The sequence below is a fragment of the Mytilus californianus genome, unplaced genomic scaffold, assembly GCF_021869535.1.
Source record: "Mytilus californianus isolate M0D057914Y unplaced genomic scaffold, xbMytCali1.0.p SCAF_3, whole genome shotgun sequence".
Lineage (NCBI taxonomy): Eukaryota > Metazoa > Mollusca > Bivalvia > Mytilida > Mytilidae > Mytilus > Mytilus californianus.
The window spans coordinates 30,199,875-30,218,644 of NW_026262679.1; the positions used below are offsets into that span (position 1 = coordinate 30,199,875).

Consider the following 18,770-nt stretch of genomic DNA (forward strand, 5'->3'; position numbering starts at 1 on the left):
TTTACGCAAAAACGTAATGTCCAACGTTTCATTTTGTGTGCAAAAAATCAGAGTTCCGTTTCTTTCCTACGGTATTTTTTCTCCGATCATCGTAAAACTTCACAAGAACATTGCTATTGTTATAGATATTCGCTAGTTAAAGCAAAATCAATATCACTGAAACCGTAATCCGGAAAATGTTATTTTTTAAAACGGTCTGAAAAATGTCCAAGCATATGCAAGGTAAGTATATTTCGGGTTTGCGCATTTATACTGTGAAATTGAAAAAGCTGACAGGAAAAATATTTATTATATTTTGAAAGTTTTTTTACTTTTCTCCTGGTTCATGATATTTGTTTGCCGTAAACCATGCGTACAGTTTCTATTGCAATGACTTCAAAAAGTATAGCCATCTTGTCCCAACGAAAAAAACGCTGTATTTTCTTTAAAATTGAGGTTTTAACCAGCTGTCTATCAAATAAGCATAGTTAGATCATAGAAAATAAAACTTGGCGGTAAAGGTTTTTTTGTTTTTGTTTTTAAACAATATAGTGTTTAATATTTTTTCTTTAGGCAATACGGTTTTTAGATCGTTTCAAAAAGTATAGCCGTTTTGTCCCAACGTTCGCAAAACGTAATTGATGTCATGCTCGGGTTTTTAATTTTATATCGTAATTATTTGTTTCCAGTTTAATTCGAATGAAAATAAAAATAAATGTATAATTTACAATACAACCAATGTATGAGAAAGGAGTAGTTTAAGTTTAAAAAATTCAAATATTGACCAAATGAGATTGATATAAAAAAAATATCGGGATTTTAGTTTTTTTTATAGCATATTTGTTTTATATAAGAAACATTGTCTATCTGCAAGTGTTAAATCGTCAAAAGTAACATGTATAATTTTTTTTTGATAAAATAAAAGAGAGAAAAACCATTGCTGGCAATTATAACAAACAAAGGATATGCATAGGCCAAAAAAAAAAACGGAATTAAGAAATTAATCTCGAATGTTTAACTTCCTAGATATTTTGCGACAAAGAAAGCATCGGGAAATGATAAAATATAGAAAGGAAACGGAAACGGGAAGAAATGCAACAACAGGAGTATGTACAAATGTATAAATATGCAAAAAATAGGAGAATATTTATTCAAAATCTAATTTATATTAAAAATAAATCTGTGTAAATTTGGAAATTAATGTATCGGATTCATTAATGCGAACTGCTGCCGAAAGGAAAATTATCAATTATGGCCTGGAAAGACTGACAACTCCTGTAAAATGAATATTCATTAAAAAAATTATCTATACGACCGCTTTGAGTTTTATTTGTAAAATTATGCATTTTTTCAGACAAACCGAAATCAGGTACCAAATTCACAACTGTTACAGTAAATTGACCTCATCAATAATATGCTTAAACGCCTGAAACTTTCTTTGAAATCGTCGAGATCGCCTAATTTTAAGGAACGTCGTGAAACGCTAAGTAGTACCAACATCGTGCGCAACGTCTAAGCATGACTGCTTGAAAAAAGTCTAAACAGTACTGAATTACAACAAAAAATATATGAAAAAAAATTTAAACTCTTACAAAGACTTAACGTATTTAGTTCAACTATTGATTCACATGATGTTCAGATCAAAATGACCGTTAAAGACTAAATAGCAGGGTGGGCTTGGACATGGGCGACGCGGAAAAAGGAATGGGGTATTAAGGTTTCTTGCAGTCCGATGTTTTCGGGATGATAGGAGTATCGCTTCGGCAAATTTACAGATCTAACATTGTTGGGCTGTTATTTAGACGAATTATATATACATAATGTGTTTTCAGCCTTGTATCACCATCACTGGTGATCCGATGGATAAAATCTGTCGTAGAGTTGTCACTGGTTCAGAGTACTTATAATATAATTATTTCTGTGACTGTATCCTACATTAATTTGTGAGATCCTCTATGATAGATAATTCAGCTGATCTGTAATATTCTCATCTTCATGCCTTATATATCATGTACTGTGTTACGACGATAGATAAAAACTGACGAGGAAAGATAAAACCCGCGGCCACCGAAATCTTGATGTCTATCGAGCCTAGGTGGTCGAGTGGTCTAGCACGCCGGGCATAGTGCAAGGCGATTTGGTGCCACGATATCTCAATAGCATGAGTTCGTATCCCGGCCAGGAAAGAACAAAAATTTGCTTCAACAAACAGATCTAACATTGTAAGTTGGGCTGTTATTTAGACGAACTATATATATATATATTTAGAGTAATTATGAATATAATATGTGTTTTCAGCCGTGTATCACCTTCACTGGTGATCCAATGAATGGATCTATCGTAGAGTTGTCACTTGTTTAGACGTACTTATATATATATATATATATATATCTTTGAAAAGTCTTAACAGAGGGTTTCAACAGAAGTTGTTAATGTTTTGTTTTTTTTACTTAGATATATATCATAAATATTGTTTGTCGTGATATTTTAAATCTTTCACCTATTCTGTATATTGTTTGGATAATATTGACAAAAAAATAATAATTTTCCCTTTCATATGACAAATTGTCCAGTTTCCTGTTTTCGGAGATTTTATATTAAACTACATATTTTGTAGTTATGTTTGGTCATGAAATATTGAGAGTTTCCATATAGAGTCATCATTAATTGTTATCTTTAAAATAGAGTTACAAATTTCCGGTTTCCTAATTTCGGAGAATTTATGATAAAATCTTAGTTTTTATCTCTAAATACATTTTTTTTTTATCGTGAAATTTTGCCAGTTTCCTTATACAATCATGTGTGATGTTTCAAATAGAGTAATATTGAAGTTAAAGATGCTGCTCAATCAATAACATAAATATTTAGATTTCCCAGTTTTCATTTGATTGTTTTTATTAAAAAAAAAAACGACTTTTTTTTTTTAACTCGAACTCATCTTTTTTCAACACTATTAACATGGTAGACGTTTAGTATATCAAAACCATATCAGGATCTGCTTACCCTTCCGGAGTATCTGAGATTAGCCCGGTTCTTTGTGGGGTTCGTGTTGCTCAGTCTTTAGTTTTCTATGTTGTGTTTTGTGTACGGGTGTTTGTCTTTTGTTTTTTTCTTTTGATGACATTGCGTTGTCAGTTTATTTTCGACTTATGAGTTTGAATGTCCCTTTGGTATATTTCTTTCGCCTCTCTTTTATGATACCCTGGACACAACACGCCCTCAAGATTTTATTGATGTTTTAAAAGCATCTCCTGCATAGATTGATTGGACAATAAGCCATCGATTTAAAATAACGATTTTTTCCAGGGATATTATTTAACAATAAAGCGTAGACACAAATATATGTTTTGTCCTTTATGTTATTTTGGTAGTATAATTCAAACGATGAATTGATATAGCAATTCTTTAACAATTGTACATGCAAGCTATGCAAAACATACAAAGCCAATGAACAATGACTGAAGCCGCAGAAAGTTTTCAAAGGAGTGTCACCAAAACGAACTTTCAAAATATCTCATTTTTTTTAAAATTAAGATTATCAATGTAGTTAAAAAAACAAATGGTATAAGACATGGTTTACAAAGTTGATCCCAATTTCATATTTTACCACCTTGGTGGTTTTCTGGTAGCGTGCTCACCTCGAGTGCGAAAGAGCGTATAGGCTCGAATCCCATCGCTGCTTCTTCGCTTAGTACACTGCATAGGAGTAAGAGAAAATATGATTGGCTCGGTGGGAAAAATGTATCCAGATAGGTGACATGTCTCATGAGGACTATTTCCTTGTGACTAACACGTTAAAATCCGACTAAACTTGTCGTCCTTGTACAAAGCAGGGTTTATGTTCAGATCACAATGCAGCCTGTTCTCTTCCTGGTTATGTATTTAATTTGCCATTGAACATTTAACATCCATCCATAATTTTTCTTTGATGTCTGCGAACAAAAGGGTAAACGGTCATATCAAAATGAAAGTTTTAGTGTAAACCATAATGCACGTGCTATTCCATTAAGTCATTTCTTGCCTATTGTTGCACGCAAAACATTTCCAGGAGCATGAGCTCACTATTTGAACGCTCAATTTCGCAAATGGTTACTATCATGCAGATTATTCTAAGAATGACAAAGATGTTTGGAAGATTAAACTGATTGTTTTTCTTAATGCTTTTAACATTTTGCCAGAAATACAACCACATTTTTACTTTGGAAGAAAACCCACTTTTCCAAACAAGTCGAAGTTATAAAATTCAAAGACATTTCTAGGTTTCGAGCTATTACCTGCTAGGTACATTAGAGGTTCGTTGGCACTTAAATTTGGGCTGAATTGTGGTTTTTCTTAAAGAAATGGAGTTAAAATTTCAAGACATGTAAAAAGGCAATTTTTGGAGGAAATATATAAAGGGTGGGGTATAGGAGTTAGGGTGCTGGTTATAATCGGCACGAACGACAAATCCTTTGTATTTTGGCATTAAATATTGACCTTTGATCTTGAACTTTTAAAAGGTAGTTAAATTTTAGAATCAAATTAAAGAAATCAAATATTGGGAACTTGTATGAACACATGAAAATGATTAAAACTATAAAATAGATTATTTACCGAGTAAGATTTTACGATTGTATGTATACTATTTCTTTGAAATAAATGTTTTTATCAGTAGCTTTCTATCTCGCAAAAAGGATATCCTGCGTTTGACGCTTATTTGAACAGGAAGATTTGTTCTACTGCTTTTAAATTAAAATACATACTGTCAGGAGATATAACAGATGGAACAGACAGAAGAATAATATACAAGGGGTCGACAAAAACCGGTAAGATTCATTGAAATATATCAGATCCTCATTATTAGATTTAGCCACAAGGTTGCTGTACGGTGATAGAATGACTATAAATATAACCTCAGTATAACAATAAGTAGATGTTGTTTTATTGCCAATGAGACAGCTATTCGCCAGAGTTCAAATGACTTGGATGTGATCATTTTTTAGGCCTCCATACGGCCTTCAACAATGAGAAAAACCCACCATACCGTATTGTCAGCTATAAAAGCACAGACATGAAAAATATTAAATAATTCAAACTAAATATTAACGGCATAATTTATAACAATTCCATTTACGCAAAACAAATATAACAGACATGAACCAACGCGACAACCATTGAATTACAGGCTACTGACATGGGACAGGCGAGGTTAAACATATTTGTGGGCACTCAACCGAGCCTCCGCTTAACCTGGGAGAGTGGTGTAAAAGCACAACATAAAAAACTGTAAGAATAAGTTGCAAATGACTCATACACTTTTATATAAGGTACACTGGCTCGTACACTATAAAAAAATCTGTTAATCCTGTCAACAGAATTGCGCTTTCAAGGTGTATATATACAGATAGACGGACATCAGAAGAAAAAAAAAACATTAATTGCGGAGATATACATATATCTGCTGTTATCGATACAATTCTTGATTAGTAATAAAACTTTTACAACAACAAAAAAAAAACAACCACTCATTGAACATGCTAAGAAATGATAATAGCCATTATATTCTTGTTTGATAGCATTACATTCGTTGCTATGATGAATTACCGGTATACTGTTTAGTAACTGATGGGGAGGTACTGTGCACTCTCCCTGCATATTAATTTATTATAACATTTTTCTGTGATTCCTTAACATTCAAATATCAAAAAGCTAGGACGTCGCGTACGGTGTTGGTGTTAGTTTTGGTAACGTTAATTTGACGTTGTTTTTCGTGCATTGTATAAATAACGTCGTACTTCTTTCATTTCGTATAGTTAAAATAATGTTTAAAATATTGTACTATTTTGGTTTTTTAGTAATGTGCCATTGTTTTTTTTTTATTATTGTTCCATTGTGGTTGTTTTAATTGCTACGCAACTTTTCAAAACCATTTTTTAGACCAAGAAATGAATATATATATATTATTTTTTGTCAGATGTGTAATATCTCCAAGAGACATATTTCTGATTATTTTAGTCCATGTTGATATTTTACATATGAATAAGTAAACCATACAGATAGAAAATGTGTGACATTAAAAAAAAAACACAACAGAACTATAGACAAATGCGTCCCAAATAAGATAAACGGATTAACATTTAACTCATCAATTAATTAATATATTTCCGTAATTCCATCTTTCCCAGTTAAATGCAAACGTCAGCTCATCTTCGCTAGCCAAGTGTTACGATCCGACCCGCTTCCCTGTGAAGAGGAGCGGGTCGGATCGTAACCCTTGGCTGGTGAAGTTGAAGTGGAGCAGGTGCGATCGTAAACCTTGGATGGCGAAGATGATGCATGATAGCTATGGTTAGTCTTTCATTAGATAGTAAATTCCCAACTAACTACCTTATTTTAAAATATAACGCAATACAATTATTTTTGGTCAAAAGAAGACGGTTCAATAATTCATTAAGAGTCGTTTTAACTCAAACAAAATGACATGCATTCTGTAGATTATATGAAACTAAGTATATTATTAAACACGCAATATAGCACTGGTTTCTTTTTAAACTGTATGTTAAGATATTTGTATATTTAGGCTGCTACAAAGATGTAAAAAGACTGCATACCTTCAATCTTTAGCGCAAAATTTTATATTTTTCTCACTTTTAATTGAAAAGGTTATAACCTGACCGGCAGAAATGGAAGATAATCGCCTCTGGGAGGAATTGCATCAGTTGCGGAAAAAGAAAAAGGATGAGTTGCAAAGCCTGCATAAATTGCTGGAAGACAAGAGTAAGAACAAGAGAGAAAAAAAGTACCGTGATCCAGAACCACCTAAACTTGTCCTCTCTATCATTGGTGATTCGAAAAGCTTTGTACCTAAACCATGGATAACCTCGGTATTTCAATATGGACTCATAGAAACCGCAAAAGGCGCAAAAGGTAAAAGATTGTTGGTTTTACGGTAAAAAAAAAACAAGCTGTATTAATCCTTGACAAAAGAACTCCCTTCACCCACTTGTAAAAATCAAAAGCAAAGGAGCAGCGCAGTCATTGTTCTTCATCTCAAAGTTTTTTTTTCCACTAAGCTTTAGACGAAGTTCAAAACTAATACGTCATTGCAAGTTTGATAGGACTTTTTCTTCAAAACTGTTTTATCATAATTTTTGAACTGAAATAATGTCATTTTACATTGCACTTTATATATATATATGTTAAATCTTCAAATTTGCGGAAGCAAATTTTGTTCTTCCCTCGCCGGGACTCGGACTCGTGCTATTGGGTTATTGAGACAATACCCCCTGCACTGTGCCCAGCGCTCCAGACCACTTGGCCACCTAGACTGAACTAAAAATTCAGCTTCAGGTGGCCTAGTGTTACCTTTTCCTCGTCTGTAGAACCTAGAGTTGTAACACAGTACATGATTTATTAGGCATGAAAATGGAATTGATTGCAGATTAGCTTAATTATCTGTCGTAAAGTATCGTAAGATGCAGTCACAGAAATAATTACTAGTATATGATAAGTACATCTAAACAAGTGACAACTCTACGATAGATCCATCTATTGGATCACCAGTGAAGGTGATACACAGCTGAAAACACACAATTTATATGGATGGATCTGTCGTAGAGTTGTCACTTGTTTAGACTTAACCACATATATATATATATATATATATATATAAACAAGTCTAAATTGAAAACAACGTTCAATCCTATGATTGCGTTGGATAAAAACCGCAATATTTATACGTGTGCATGCAAAACAAATTTCTTGGTAGAGGGGTCTAAATACAGCACAAACAACATTTTCCAAAAGACCAAAAAGTGAAAAAGTATATTTTAACAAAACGCATTTGACTAGCAGGTCGAACAACGGATGTTCTTAAACCCTGCTGACTGCCATGGCGATTGCCAAATAAACGGATCATAGATGTAACAAAATGGATCTTAATTTTAATCTAATACCAAATAGAAAACAAAAAACTTGCGGAAAAGATGGTATACCGCAAACATGAGGTGCAAAAATTTGTACACCATATCCGGATTTCGACAATTAATGTCTCTTCAGTGATGTTAGGAATCGAAACGGTATTTGGAAGGCCATATAATTTACCTCAATTTGGGATTGACTCTTCAATTTTGAAGAGTCGAAATAGGATGAACGGATCATATAAGTACGTCTGAACCAGTGACAACTCTACGACAGAATTTATCCATTGGATCACCAGTGATGGTGATACAAGGCTGAAAACACATTCTGTATACATAATTCGTCTAAATAACAGCCCAACAATGTGAGATCTGTAAATTTGCGGAAGCAAATTGTTTTGCTCTCTCCTGGCCGGGATTCGAACTCATATATATATTTATATATATATTATATTATATAATAAGCAAGTCTAAAAGGGTACAACATCACCATCCTTCACCAGTAAGATGTCAAATGATACTTATCTTGACATGTGGTAGTCGAACTGAAATAATAATCTTGATCGTTGTACAAATTATCACGAATCAATACGCTGGTAAATTTTTTCAATATTGATGTTTGGGAGGAGGAATAAATTCCTTAAAACTGTGAGAGTCCTGTACTGAAGCCTGAGTTCCAGGAAACAAGTGATGGTAGGTTCTCATTTCATGGTTTTTCATTAATACCCTCTGGGGAAATTGTCCTTAACTTTCTTATCCAAAGACTTTCCCGAGCAAGTCTGTCGGCGCTTGACCAACCCTCGTTGTGGTCTATGATAGTGATGGTAAGGTTTTTGAAATCAGCTTGGGCGTGCCCATGTTCTCAAATGACGGTCGGGCTTGCAGGTGTAGTCACTTTGATGACCATCCATATTAATAAAACTATACATATATATATATATATATAAATATATAATTCGTCTTAAATTTAGCCCAATAATATTAGAATTTCAAATTTGCGTTAGCGTTATCAACATAATACACAGAAAGGGATAAGCCACTAAATGGAAAAGAACTCCGCCGGATTGGAGAAAAACTTACGTTAATGACAATTGAAGGTGTTTTGTATTGAAATTCACTGGCATCAGACATTTCCAAATACATTCACACACCAACGAAAACTCTATCATTATAACAAGCAACATTCACCGCTTCAACCAACGTCGAAAATAAATATAACGTCTATCTATTAAAGACAACAGTAGTTTAAATCTCATAAATCTATTAAGAAGATACAAACAAAATCTAAAACAAAATCAACAAAGACTGAGGGAATCGCATGAACTCCAAAGGGAGCGAGACGTGGAGCGAGACCGGATACTGTAACATTGTATGCGTTTCCGGTCAAATGCGACCTTAACCGATAAATATCAAATAAACAACTCGTGTAACTTACAATGAGATAGACATTTGACGTTAGATACTGCTTCTCTGTTCGGACACCTGCTGATGGGTTGTTAAGTTCCGAGGGTATTATCCTCCGAGTAACAAGAAGATGGAAAAGATAGCAAGGGGCGTCTTCGGGATTGCAAGGATTAAGATTCGTTTTATATAATTTCACAAAAAAAAAAATATTACATAGGCAAAGCTGACCATAGACGGGTTTGTCTGATGTTATTAAGACAATTCTTATTATTGTTTTTGCTGACATTATTTGTAAGGTATTAAGCTTTCTTACCTTTTGATTCCGTACGTACCTAATAAAGTAAAAATTTCAAATCGTGTATTGTACACTAAATCAGTATTATGGACTATTATTGAAAATAACATTTTATTCAATACTAACTATTGGGATCTTCAAGTTTTCTCTAACTTTATTAAGTTGATAGAAATATAAGAGTTTTCAAAGTGTCTGTTGAAAATAAAATTAGAGTTTCCGTAGTGTTCGTTGATAAAAATACGGAAGTTCTCAGAGAATCTGTTGAAAAGAATATGAGAGAGTATCTGAGGAAAAAAAAAGATGAGAGTTTTCTTAGTATCTGTTGATCAAAATATGACAGTTTTCGTAGCATTTGTTGAAAAAATATAAGAAATTTGTTGTGTTCGTTGATAAAAATATATGTGAGTTTCCGTAGTATCTGTTGATAAAAATACTAGAGTTTTCGTTTTATATTTTGAAAATAATATGAAAGTTTTCGTAGTATTCTTTGATAAAAATACGAGGGTTTTAAAGAATCTGTTGATATTCGTTGTATTTGTTGATGAAATACGAAATTTTCGTAATATCTGTTTATGGTAATATGAGAGTTTTCGTAGTATTCGATGAATAAATATAAAAATTTCAATGTGCCTGTTGATAAAATATAAGAATTTCAGTGTGTTCGTTGATGAAAATATGAGAGTTAACGTAATATCTGATGAAAAAGTAGATGGTTTGTAGTATCTGTCGATGAAAATATTAAGAATTTTCGTTGCATCTGTTACAAATATGAACGTTTCCTTAGGAACTGTTGATAAACATATGAATTTTTTCGTAGTATCTGGTGAAAGAATATAACAGTTTCATTGTGTCCGTTGACAAAAATATCAGAGTTTACGTAGTATCTGATGAAAAAATAGGAGATTTTTTCGTGGTATCTATTGATAAATATATGAGAGTTTTTGTAGTACATGTCAATGAAAATATGAGTTTTTGTAGTATCTTTTGATAAAAATATAAGAGTTTTCGTAGTATCTGGTGATAAGAATATGAGATTTTTCGAAGTATCCATTGATGTTAATATGAAACGTTTCGTAGATCTGTTTTATTTTAAAAATGACAATCAGTTACATTCTATTGTTAGAATTATCTACGTAGAGTACGAACACCTAATTGTTGAAAGCAAAATATTAAAATGTTTTGCAATATGTAAATATATTTACCATGTGTATTGCTTAATTCATATGTTATAAATAGACACGAAAAGAGCAGGTTCAACGATTGGAACATATAGTTATAATTATATAACTATCCCATACTTTACTCAACACATTATGTTTGTTTATTGGTATAAAATATGAGAGTTTTCATAGAATCGGTTTTGAAATTCATAGTTTCTGTTGCTAAATAAAGGGAACAGTAGTATACCGCTGTTCAATAGTCATAAATCGATTAAGCGGGTAACAAACTAAAACCAAGGGAAACACATCAACTATAAAAGAAAAACAACGGAATTACAGAAACACTGAACTGCAACAAAAACAAACGCCAACATACATAGAAACGGACTATTTGATAACAACTGCCATATTCTGACTTGGTACAGGACATTTTAAGAAAAAATGGTGGGTTGAAACTGGTTTTATGGCTAACCAAACCTCCCGCTATTATGGCAATGTAAAAAATACTGCTAAAATGACAACACTACGGGACAGGAATACAGTACAAACAAACTCCAGAACACTCAACACAGAGAAATACATAAATAAATAACACAACTGTACATTTCTATGAAAGTTTTCTTATTATCTATTGATAAAAATATGAGAGTTTTCGTTGTATCTTTTGAAATAAATATGAGCGTTTTCGTTGTATCTCTAGAGATAAAATTAATGTTTTCGTAGTATCAGTTGAGAAAAATACGAGCGTTTTCGTATTATCTGTCGAAAAAAATAGTTGAGTTTCCGTTTTATCTGTTGATGAAAATATGAGAGTTTTCATAGTATTTGTTGATAAAAATTCGAGAGTTCTCAGAGTATCTGTTGATAAGAATATGAGAGTTTTTGAAGTATCTGATGAAAAATATATATGAGAATTTTCTTAGTGCGCGTTGATGATAATATGAGAGTTTTTCGTAGTATCTGTTGATAAAAATATAAGACTTTTTGTAGTATCTTTTGATAAAGATGTGAGAGTTTTTGTAATATCTGTTGATGAAAATATCTACGTAGAGTACGATCACCTAATTGTTGAAAGCAAAATATCAACATGTATATATAAATATATTTACCATGTGTATTGCTTAATTCAAATTTTATAAATGAATATGCAAAAGAACATGAGCAACGATAGAAACAAATAGTTATAATTTATAGTTCGTTCAAGGTCAACCACTGACATAGACCATGTAGAAGTTTATCAAGTATACCAATAAGAGAAAATTTGATTAACATTTTAGTTTCTTATACATATTTTGCAGACAGTTTGATTATCTACAAAGGTTCATCGGAAACAGTTAGCTGTATCGTGAGAGAAGCAGTTGAGGATTTTAATAGATTGCAATCAGAAGGTGATGATGTCTTTATTAGTCTAGTGGGAATTCTTCCGGAAGAAGACATGTGTGAAACCAGCATCGATCTTGATGAGGAACAAATCCATCTTCACGACAAAAAGAAACATACAGGCGAAGAACATTACGGATGGGTACGATTATATTTCATTCATATTGTAGTTATCATGCAGTTTCTTTAAATGTGGTGACATTCATATTATACAACCAACATTTTATGTTTTGCCATGTAATATTTTTAAGAAATTATTCATAACAGCCGTAGATTTGTTTTCATTTAACCATTGGATAGGCATTTATATTTGATTACTTTATCCAGAGCGATAGTTAGGTGTAAAATACGAATATAAATGCCCAACCCAAGGTTAAATGAAACAAATCTACGGCTGCCATCAATTTTTCGATTATAATAGGACAACTACGGTATTTTTTTCAACGTGAATACACACGGTATTATTTTGGATGTTCCGTTTTACCCGGCATATGATGATATTAATGCTATTATTTTATTCAATAATAAATAAAAAAAACTAACATTTTTCGCGCTAAAAGTAGTGTGATTATACTGGTTGACGATATTTAGGTCGTCATATTAGAACGCAAATTATATTGTCTAATAGACAAATGGTTAAAATGTTTATCATGGCCGATGTCACAATGAAAACCATGTATCCCTAACAAATTTCACCAACTACTGTCGGTAAAGGTACAATTACATACGCACAAAATAAAGTAAAAACAAACTACCCAAAAAGAAGATATATAGCTAGTCGAAAATACTGATTATATTTATCAAAACTGAATAGTGATGCAATGTGGTCAGACAATTTTGTACCCACTTATCTATAGTGCCCCCTTTCCCTATACACTTTAACTATTATGCCAAAAGCTAAGGTTTTTATAATTTCATTCATGAATCATACTATGAACATTACATCTTGTTTGATGACTAGATGGAAACAGCTGTATGCTGATCAATTTTAGTAAATTGAATATATGATTTTCGTTCTGTCTATAGTTCAAGATCTTACCTCTTTTATCAATAAAGCAGAAAAATGTATACTAGCAGTCACTGCTGCCTTTAATATCCAGGTATAAAATTTGATGATTCAAATTAAATTTTCCTGTAACAACCTTCCGCAGGTATGATTGAGACCAAAAGATTGGAAGACTAAAAATTTGAAACGAGAGCTAAACAATAGAACAGTCAGAACAGTGTAGGGTCAACGCTACCAATGTGATTTGTATCCTTTCAGAACTATTTAAAAAAATACTAAATATATCTGTAATTATGATATCAACGTTAGCAAAATTTCATCATTTCGTGTTTATCGACTTTTCCTACCATGAATTACAATACAATAAAATTTATTGTCTACGACCAAATTGGTCTTACGTTTTAACTTTTTCATTTATTACAAGGACTACTGGCAAAAGAAAAACAGCGACTGTCTCCTTGGAGAAATATATAATGTTTGGCTGGGGAATAACAGGTCGTATGCTGAGTTTCATGCATCTATGCTGAAAGGATTAGTAAAAAACAAAATATCTTTCATGACACTCGAAGGCACGCCTTGTAAGTTTAATTTAATAACAAATACATACCAATGAAATATAATATTGTTTCATCTCATATATTGCGATGAATGGTTTATAATGTCCGTATTTATCAATTAGTAGCAATTCAACTAATATAATTTGAATAAGATCTGCGAACAATATTGAGCAGTGTTTATAACAACATGTATTCAATAATTTTACTGTGTAAAAGTGATAACAATTAATAATAATCGCTTAATTTCATGTCAGAATTCAAGAACTGGACATGTTCAGATCTCCCCCCCCTCGAAAAAAGGGATAAAAAAGGGTAGATACTTTATATACGACGATATTACAATTATATAAAGGTTCACAAAGAAATTTGTTGAATGTTTCTTACCCGGAAAAAATCTTTAATTGTAACTTTTTTTTGGTTTCTTCGTATTTTATTCAGTATATCTCGCTTTTATTTTCTGCGATATTTAAGAATTTACATAACAAGGCATCCGATTTGAAAGTTGACGATTGTAGATAAAATTTGTTTTAATAAATTATAATTCTTTTTAATGCAATTTGCTTACGTATACATACATAAATTTTCTCTGCTCGATGGCTGTTTTATTGGCAATCATACTAAACCGTCTCATTTTCTATTTGTAGTGTCTAAATCAATTAACTACATCATGAAACTTATTTTGTTCTTTAATTTTACTGATGGGTCCAAGGACGTATAACTAACATACGTCCTTGATGGACCTTACATTAATTTTACACTTTTACCCGACCTTTGTCGATTGCGCCAAATAGCTTCATACATACATTTGTCTCACTATTATTTTTAATATATACCACCATTGATAAGTATTTAGTATGAAGATAAGTTTTCACTTCTGTACTCGTACTCTGAACAACAAATTTATTAATTTTGTAAAAAATGTTTACCTCCGTACTCTTTACAACAAAATTATTATATTTAAATTTACCTGTGTAATTTGTTTTACTTAACGCCATTTTGTCCCAGGTTAGAGTTGTCTAATTGACACTCTTCTTACATATTTTTTATCACTGCCTGTAACATCTATATTATATTGGCATCTACGTTTCAATATTGTATTTATATTGTGTCATAGATCAAACTTATGTTTACTTGTCTTTATTGATCGAATTAAGCTTTTTCAATTGATACTTTATAGTGTGTCTTTTTAAGTTGTAATGTTACTACTACTGTCTCAGGCTAGGGTGAAGGTTGGTGCCTGTTACAATGTTTAAACCCGCTGGATTTTTGCAAACCTGTCCTTAGTCAGAAACCTGTTGTTCAGTGATCGTCGTTTGTTAGTGTGGTTCGTAGATGTTTCTTGTTTCCCTTTTTTTCCTGTTTGAATTTTTTTACACTAGTCATTTTGGGCCCTTTATAGCTTGCTGTTCGGTGTGATCCAAGGCTCCGTGTTGAAGGCCGTACTTTGACCTATAATTGTTAACTTTTTATACATTGTGACTTGGATGGAGAGTTGTCTCATTGGCACAAATACCACATCTTCTTATTTATATTCCATGTTGCATAAAGGTATTATACAGAGTTATTTGACATAACGTATGTCCTTAATTACAATAAAATGACAAGATTCAACTTATGTATAGTTCTTGATTTTGACTGACTCACAGTTCTTCAGCGAAAATATTTTTTAGATCAAATAATTATAAAGAATGCAATTTTACGTTATGTAATGATTACGAATGAATGATTAACATATTATTAGTGCAATGGAATGTTCCAGTTCTAACAATAGTAGCAGAAGGGGACTTAGATACAATAGAAGCTGTTAACCAAGTTCTGAAGCAAGATTTGCCTATACTGATTATAAAAGGTTCGGGAAAAGCAGCTGACTTTATTGCTGAATTCATTGAAAAGTAAGATATCATATTTTGAGAATTCATCCCCCCGGAATTGTTTTTAATAAATAAGCGTATTGACTCTCCAGTAAATTTTTACGGTAACATACTCTACATTGTACAACATCAATTCTAATATTACATTCAACATGTATTGTTTAGGTATTTTTACTTTATTAAAAAATAATATGAGTAAATCGTAAAATATCTTCAAAATATTTCAATTAGAATTTCTCATTTTTTATTAGCTTTGTCCGTAAACCGATATCGAAAGTTTGTTACATACGTAGAGTGAAATAATAATGACATAACTTAATAAAGACAATGTACATTTTAGGGCTTAATTGGTTATGTAAATTTACCAAAAAACAAAACAATGATATATGTCATTACTTGACAAATTATCTAAGCATCAGAAGAACGACTCTAACCAAAAAATGAAATTACACATTTCTTGATGACACAATTAGCCTGACATTTTTACAGTAACGCCTCAAATTAGAATTGTAAAGTTCTAAACTAAAATGGACTTATTATACTAACGTTGTGGCTTAATTAACATATCCATGGAGCACGAGCGTCGCTCAAAATATGGTTTTTCCAGTGAATAATTTATACACTGAATGTTTAAATATCTTTTCTTGGCGACAGTTGTGCTTTATATTATTTTAACGCATTTACTATTCCAATAGACAATGCACAATCGCCATTTTACTACATCTATTTTATTAACGTATAATAGCTGTATATCTCATGAAAAGAGTATATTTGTAAACAGTAATGCTTTATTAAAACACATCCATTCAAAATTCAATTCTGAAAATGAGAGATAGTTGAAATATATTTTTATTTTAAGGACAATGTAGGCAAATATCGTACCTATTCCTTACAAATAGATACTCGTATTCAAATAATCTTTCAGCGCTACCATTGATATGTCTGAATATATCAAGGACAAAACACCATTGTTATTTGGTATTTCTTCTCATGACCTTATGCAAAGAGTGTTTGACAGCACAGCATATAAAGATCAACGAAATGACCTTGAGTCGATTATGAAAGCAATAAGAGAAAACAAATGCTTGGTAAGATGTAAATAGATAGATAAAATTTCATATTAAAAAACATTAAGACAAAAAAATGGTGATGAAAACTGTATTGTCCTTCATGGCCAAAGGTAAGAAAGTGCTGGTCAATGCGTCATATTAAGAAAAGAGTTGTTTAATTACGTGTTATCGTCTTAAAGATCATTGGCTTTCGAATATTTTGGTTCAAGTGTTTCTGATGAAGTCAAATCAAGAAAAGCGCACCAGACGCATGAAATTAATAAAGGTTTATTTTCATTTAACAAAAAGTAATATAGATAGCTTACCATCGCCTTACTTCTTTTTTTCCATGGGCGTCGTCTGCGTTACACTCTTCCTTCATCATTTACTTCTTTTATACCGACGATGAATAGGATTTTGCGAAACCTTAGAAATAATGTCTGTTTAATGATGGCGCATGCATTGCATTTTTTTTCCTTTTTTTTTTATCAAAATTATGTTTTCAAGTGTCGAATTAGCATTGTCCTTTCTAAAGGAGTAGCCCCGGTAAGACTACTTTTTGGCCCCAAAATATAGCGTTTTACAAAATTGTTACAAATGAAAACTTTTTGCTTTTTGTTGGAAAGTAAAATAACGTTGTTACATAAATTTGGACTGTTTTGAACATACTATTGACATGCATCAGGTATTAGAATCATTATTTCATGCAAAAATACTGAAATCTTCACAATTTTAGCATTTTTGCTAATTTTAAGACGGGTTTTGTCTAAAGTGGAAGTGGCCGCACTTGTGTTCAGTCTTAATATTTAAATGTATGTTGTATTTGATGATAATACATAACATATATAAATGTTGAAACTGAACACGAATGCGGCCACTTCCATTTAGACAAAAACCATCTGAAAAGTGACGTTTTATGGCATATTTGATAGATTTTTCATATTTGAGCTTCAATTTGAGCGTTATTAATGACCAATTCAGTTCAAATCTTTAACATAAACTAATTGAATCGACTGAAGTAGACACTTGAGTGTTTAAAAAATATAAAAAGTCTTTCTACTTTGAATTGTAGGCCGAAAGTATCCTTTACCAATGCTTACCGGGAGTAAAAAAAGTCTGACTGTAGTGCTTCATTAAGAAGGGACATACTAGTATCATAATTTATTAAAATTATTTTGATTAAAACAACCATGTCTCTGAAACTGAAATAATTAAAATGATTTTTTGTTAACAACATGTTTTGACGACGTGTTACAACAGACTATCAACATTCCTATAGGAACGAACCGTCTCCTCTTAAATTCGACTTGGTCTTCATATGCAGGAGTCGGAATTACACGGAGAAGAAGTAAAAGAAGCTATATTATCATTCAACCTTACGTTCCGCTAAATAGACAATATCCTCTCACTAAATAATTCAACTGTTGGTGTGACTATATTAATTGAATCTATCCCATTAAACTTGAAATAAAGAATATACCATATAAGTTAAACCCACTTCATACATTGGCTTTTATCGAAATAGACAATAAGGGTCGATTGATAACAAACGTTACGACAAAAGAAATGATTTAAGTTTTATCAATGTGAATATTGTATTTCTAAGTGGTAAAATTCTAGCAGAGCTTGAATTTGGAGTATACATTTCTAAGTTGATACGATATTCAATAACTTCAGTAGCCTATCATGATAACATGAATAGAGGGTTGATGCTGACTTATTACCGGGTTTGTACTAACAAGACCAACACAACGGGTGCCACATGTGAAGCAGGATCTGCTTACCCTTCTGGAGCACCTGATATCACCCCCAGTTTTTTGTTGGGTTCGTGTCGCTCAGTCATTAGTTTTCTATGTTGTGTTTTGTGTACTGTTGTTTGTCTGTTTGTCTTTTTCTTTTTTAACCATGGGGTTGTCAGTTTGTTTTCGACTTGTGAGTTTGAATGACCCTCTGGTATCTTTCGCCTCTCTTTTAGTGACTGATCATTAGTTAAACTCAGAGTGTATATGTTTAACTTAAAAAATAGGAAAGGTGATCGTCGTTCTTTGATCGTGCGATATCTTAAAATGTCAATGAAATGAGATTTTTTTTAAATATTTGTTATCAGCGCAAATACAGTTTCTATATCATCAGCATGAGATAAATCAAAATGTATAATTTTTTCAGCTCTG

General features: G+C 32.0%; 1 protein-coding gene across 4 annotated transcripts in view; it reads left to right on the plus strand.

Annotated features, from left to right (window-relative positions):
• The first annotated feature begins 4,716 nt into the window (after positions 1-4,716).
• LOC127734325 (transient receptor potential cation channel subfamily M member-like 2) overlaps positions 4,717-18,770 on the plus strand; it is a 571,123-nt gene continuing 557,069 nt past the window's right edge. For 3 of the 4 annotated variants that reach the window (XM_052244165.1, XM_052244164.1, XM_052244163.1), the window contains exons 1-4: positions 4,717-4,784; positions 6,621-6,885; positions 12,035-12,258; positions 13,547-13,700. In XM_052244165.1, the coding sequence (XP_052100125.1) occupies positions 6,642-6,885; positions 12,035-12,258; positions 13,547-13,700 (622 nt within the window). In that variant the 5' untranslated portion in view covers positions 4,717-4,784; positions 6,621-6,641. The remainder of the gene's footprint in view (positions 4,785-6,620; positions 6,886-12,034; positions 12,259-13,546; positions 13,701-18,770) is intronic. The other variant, XM_052244166.1, reaches the window with a different exon arrangement.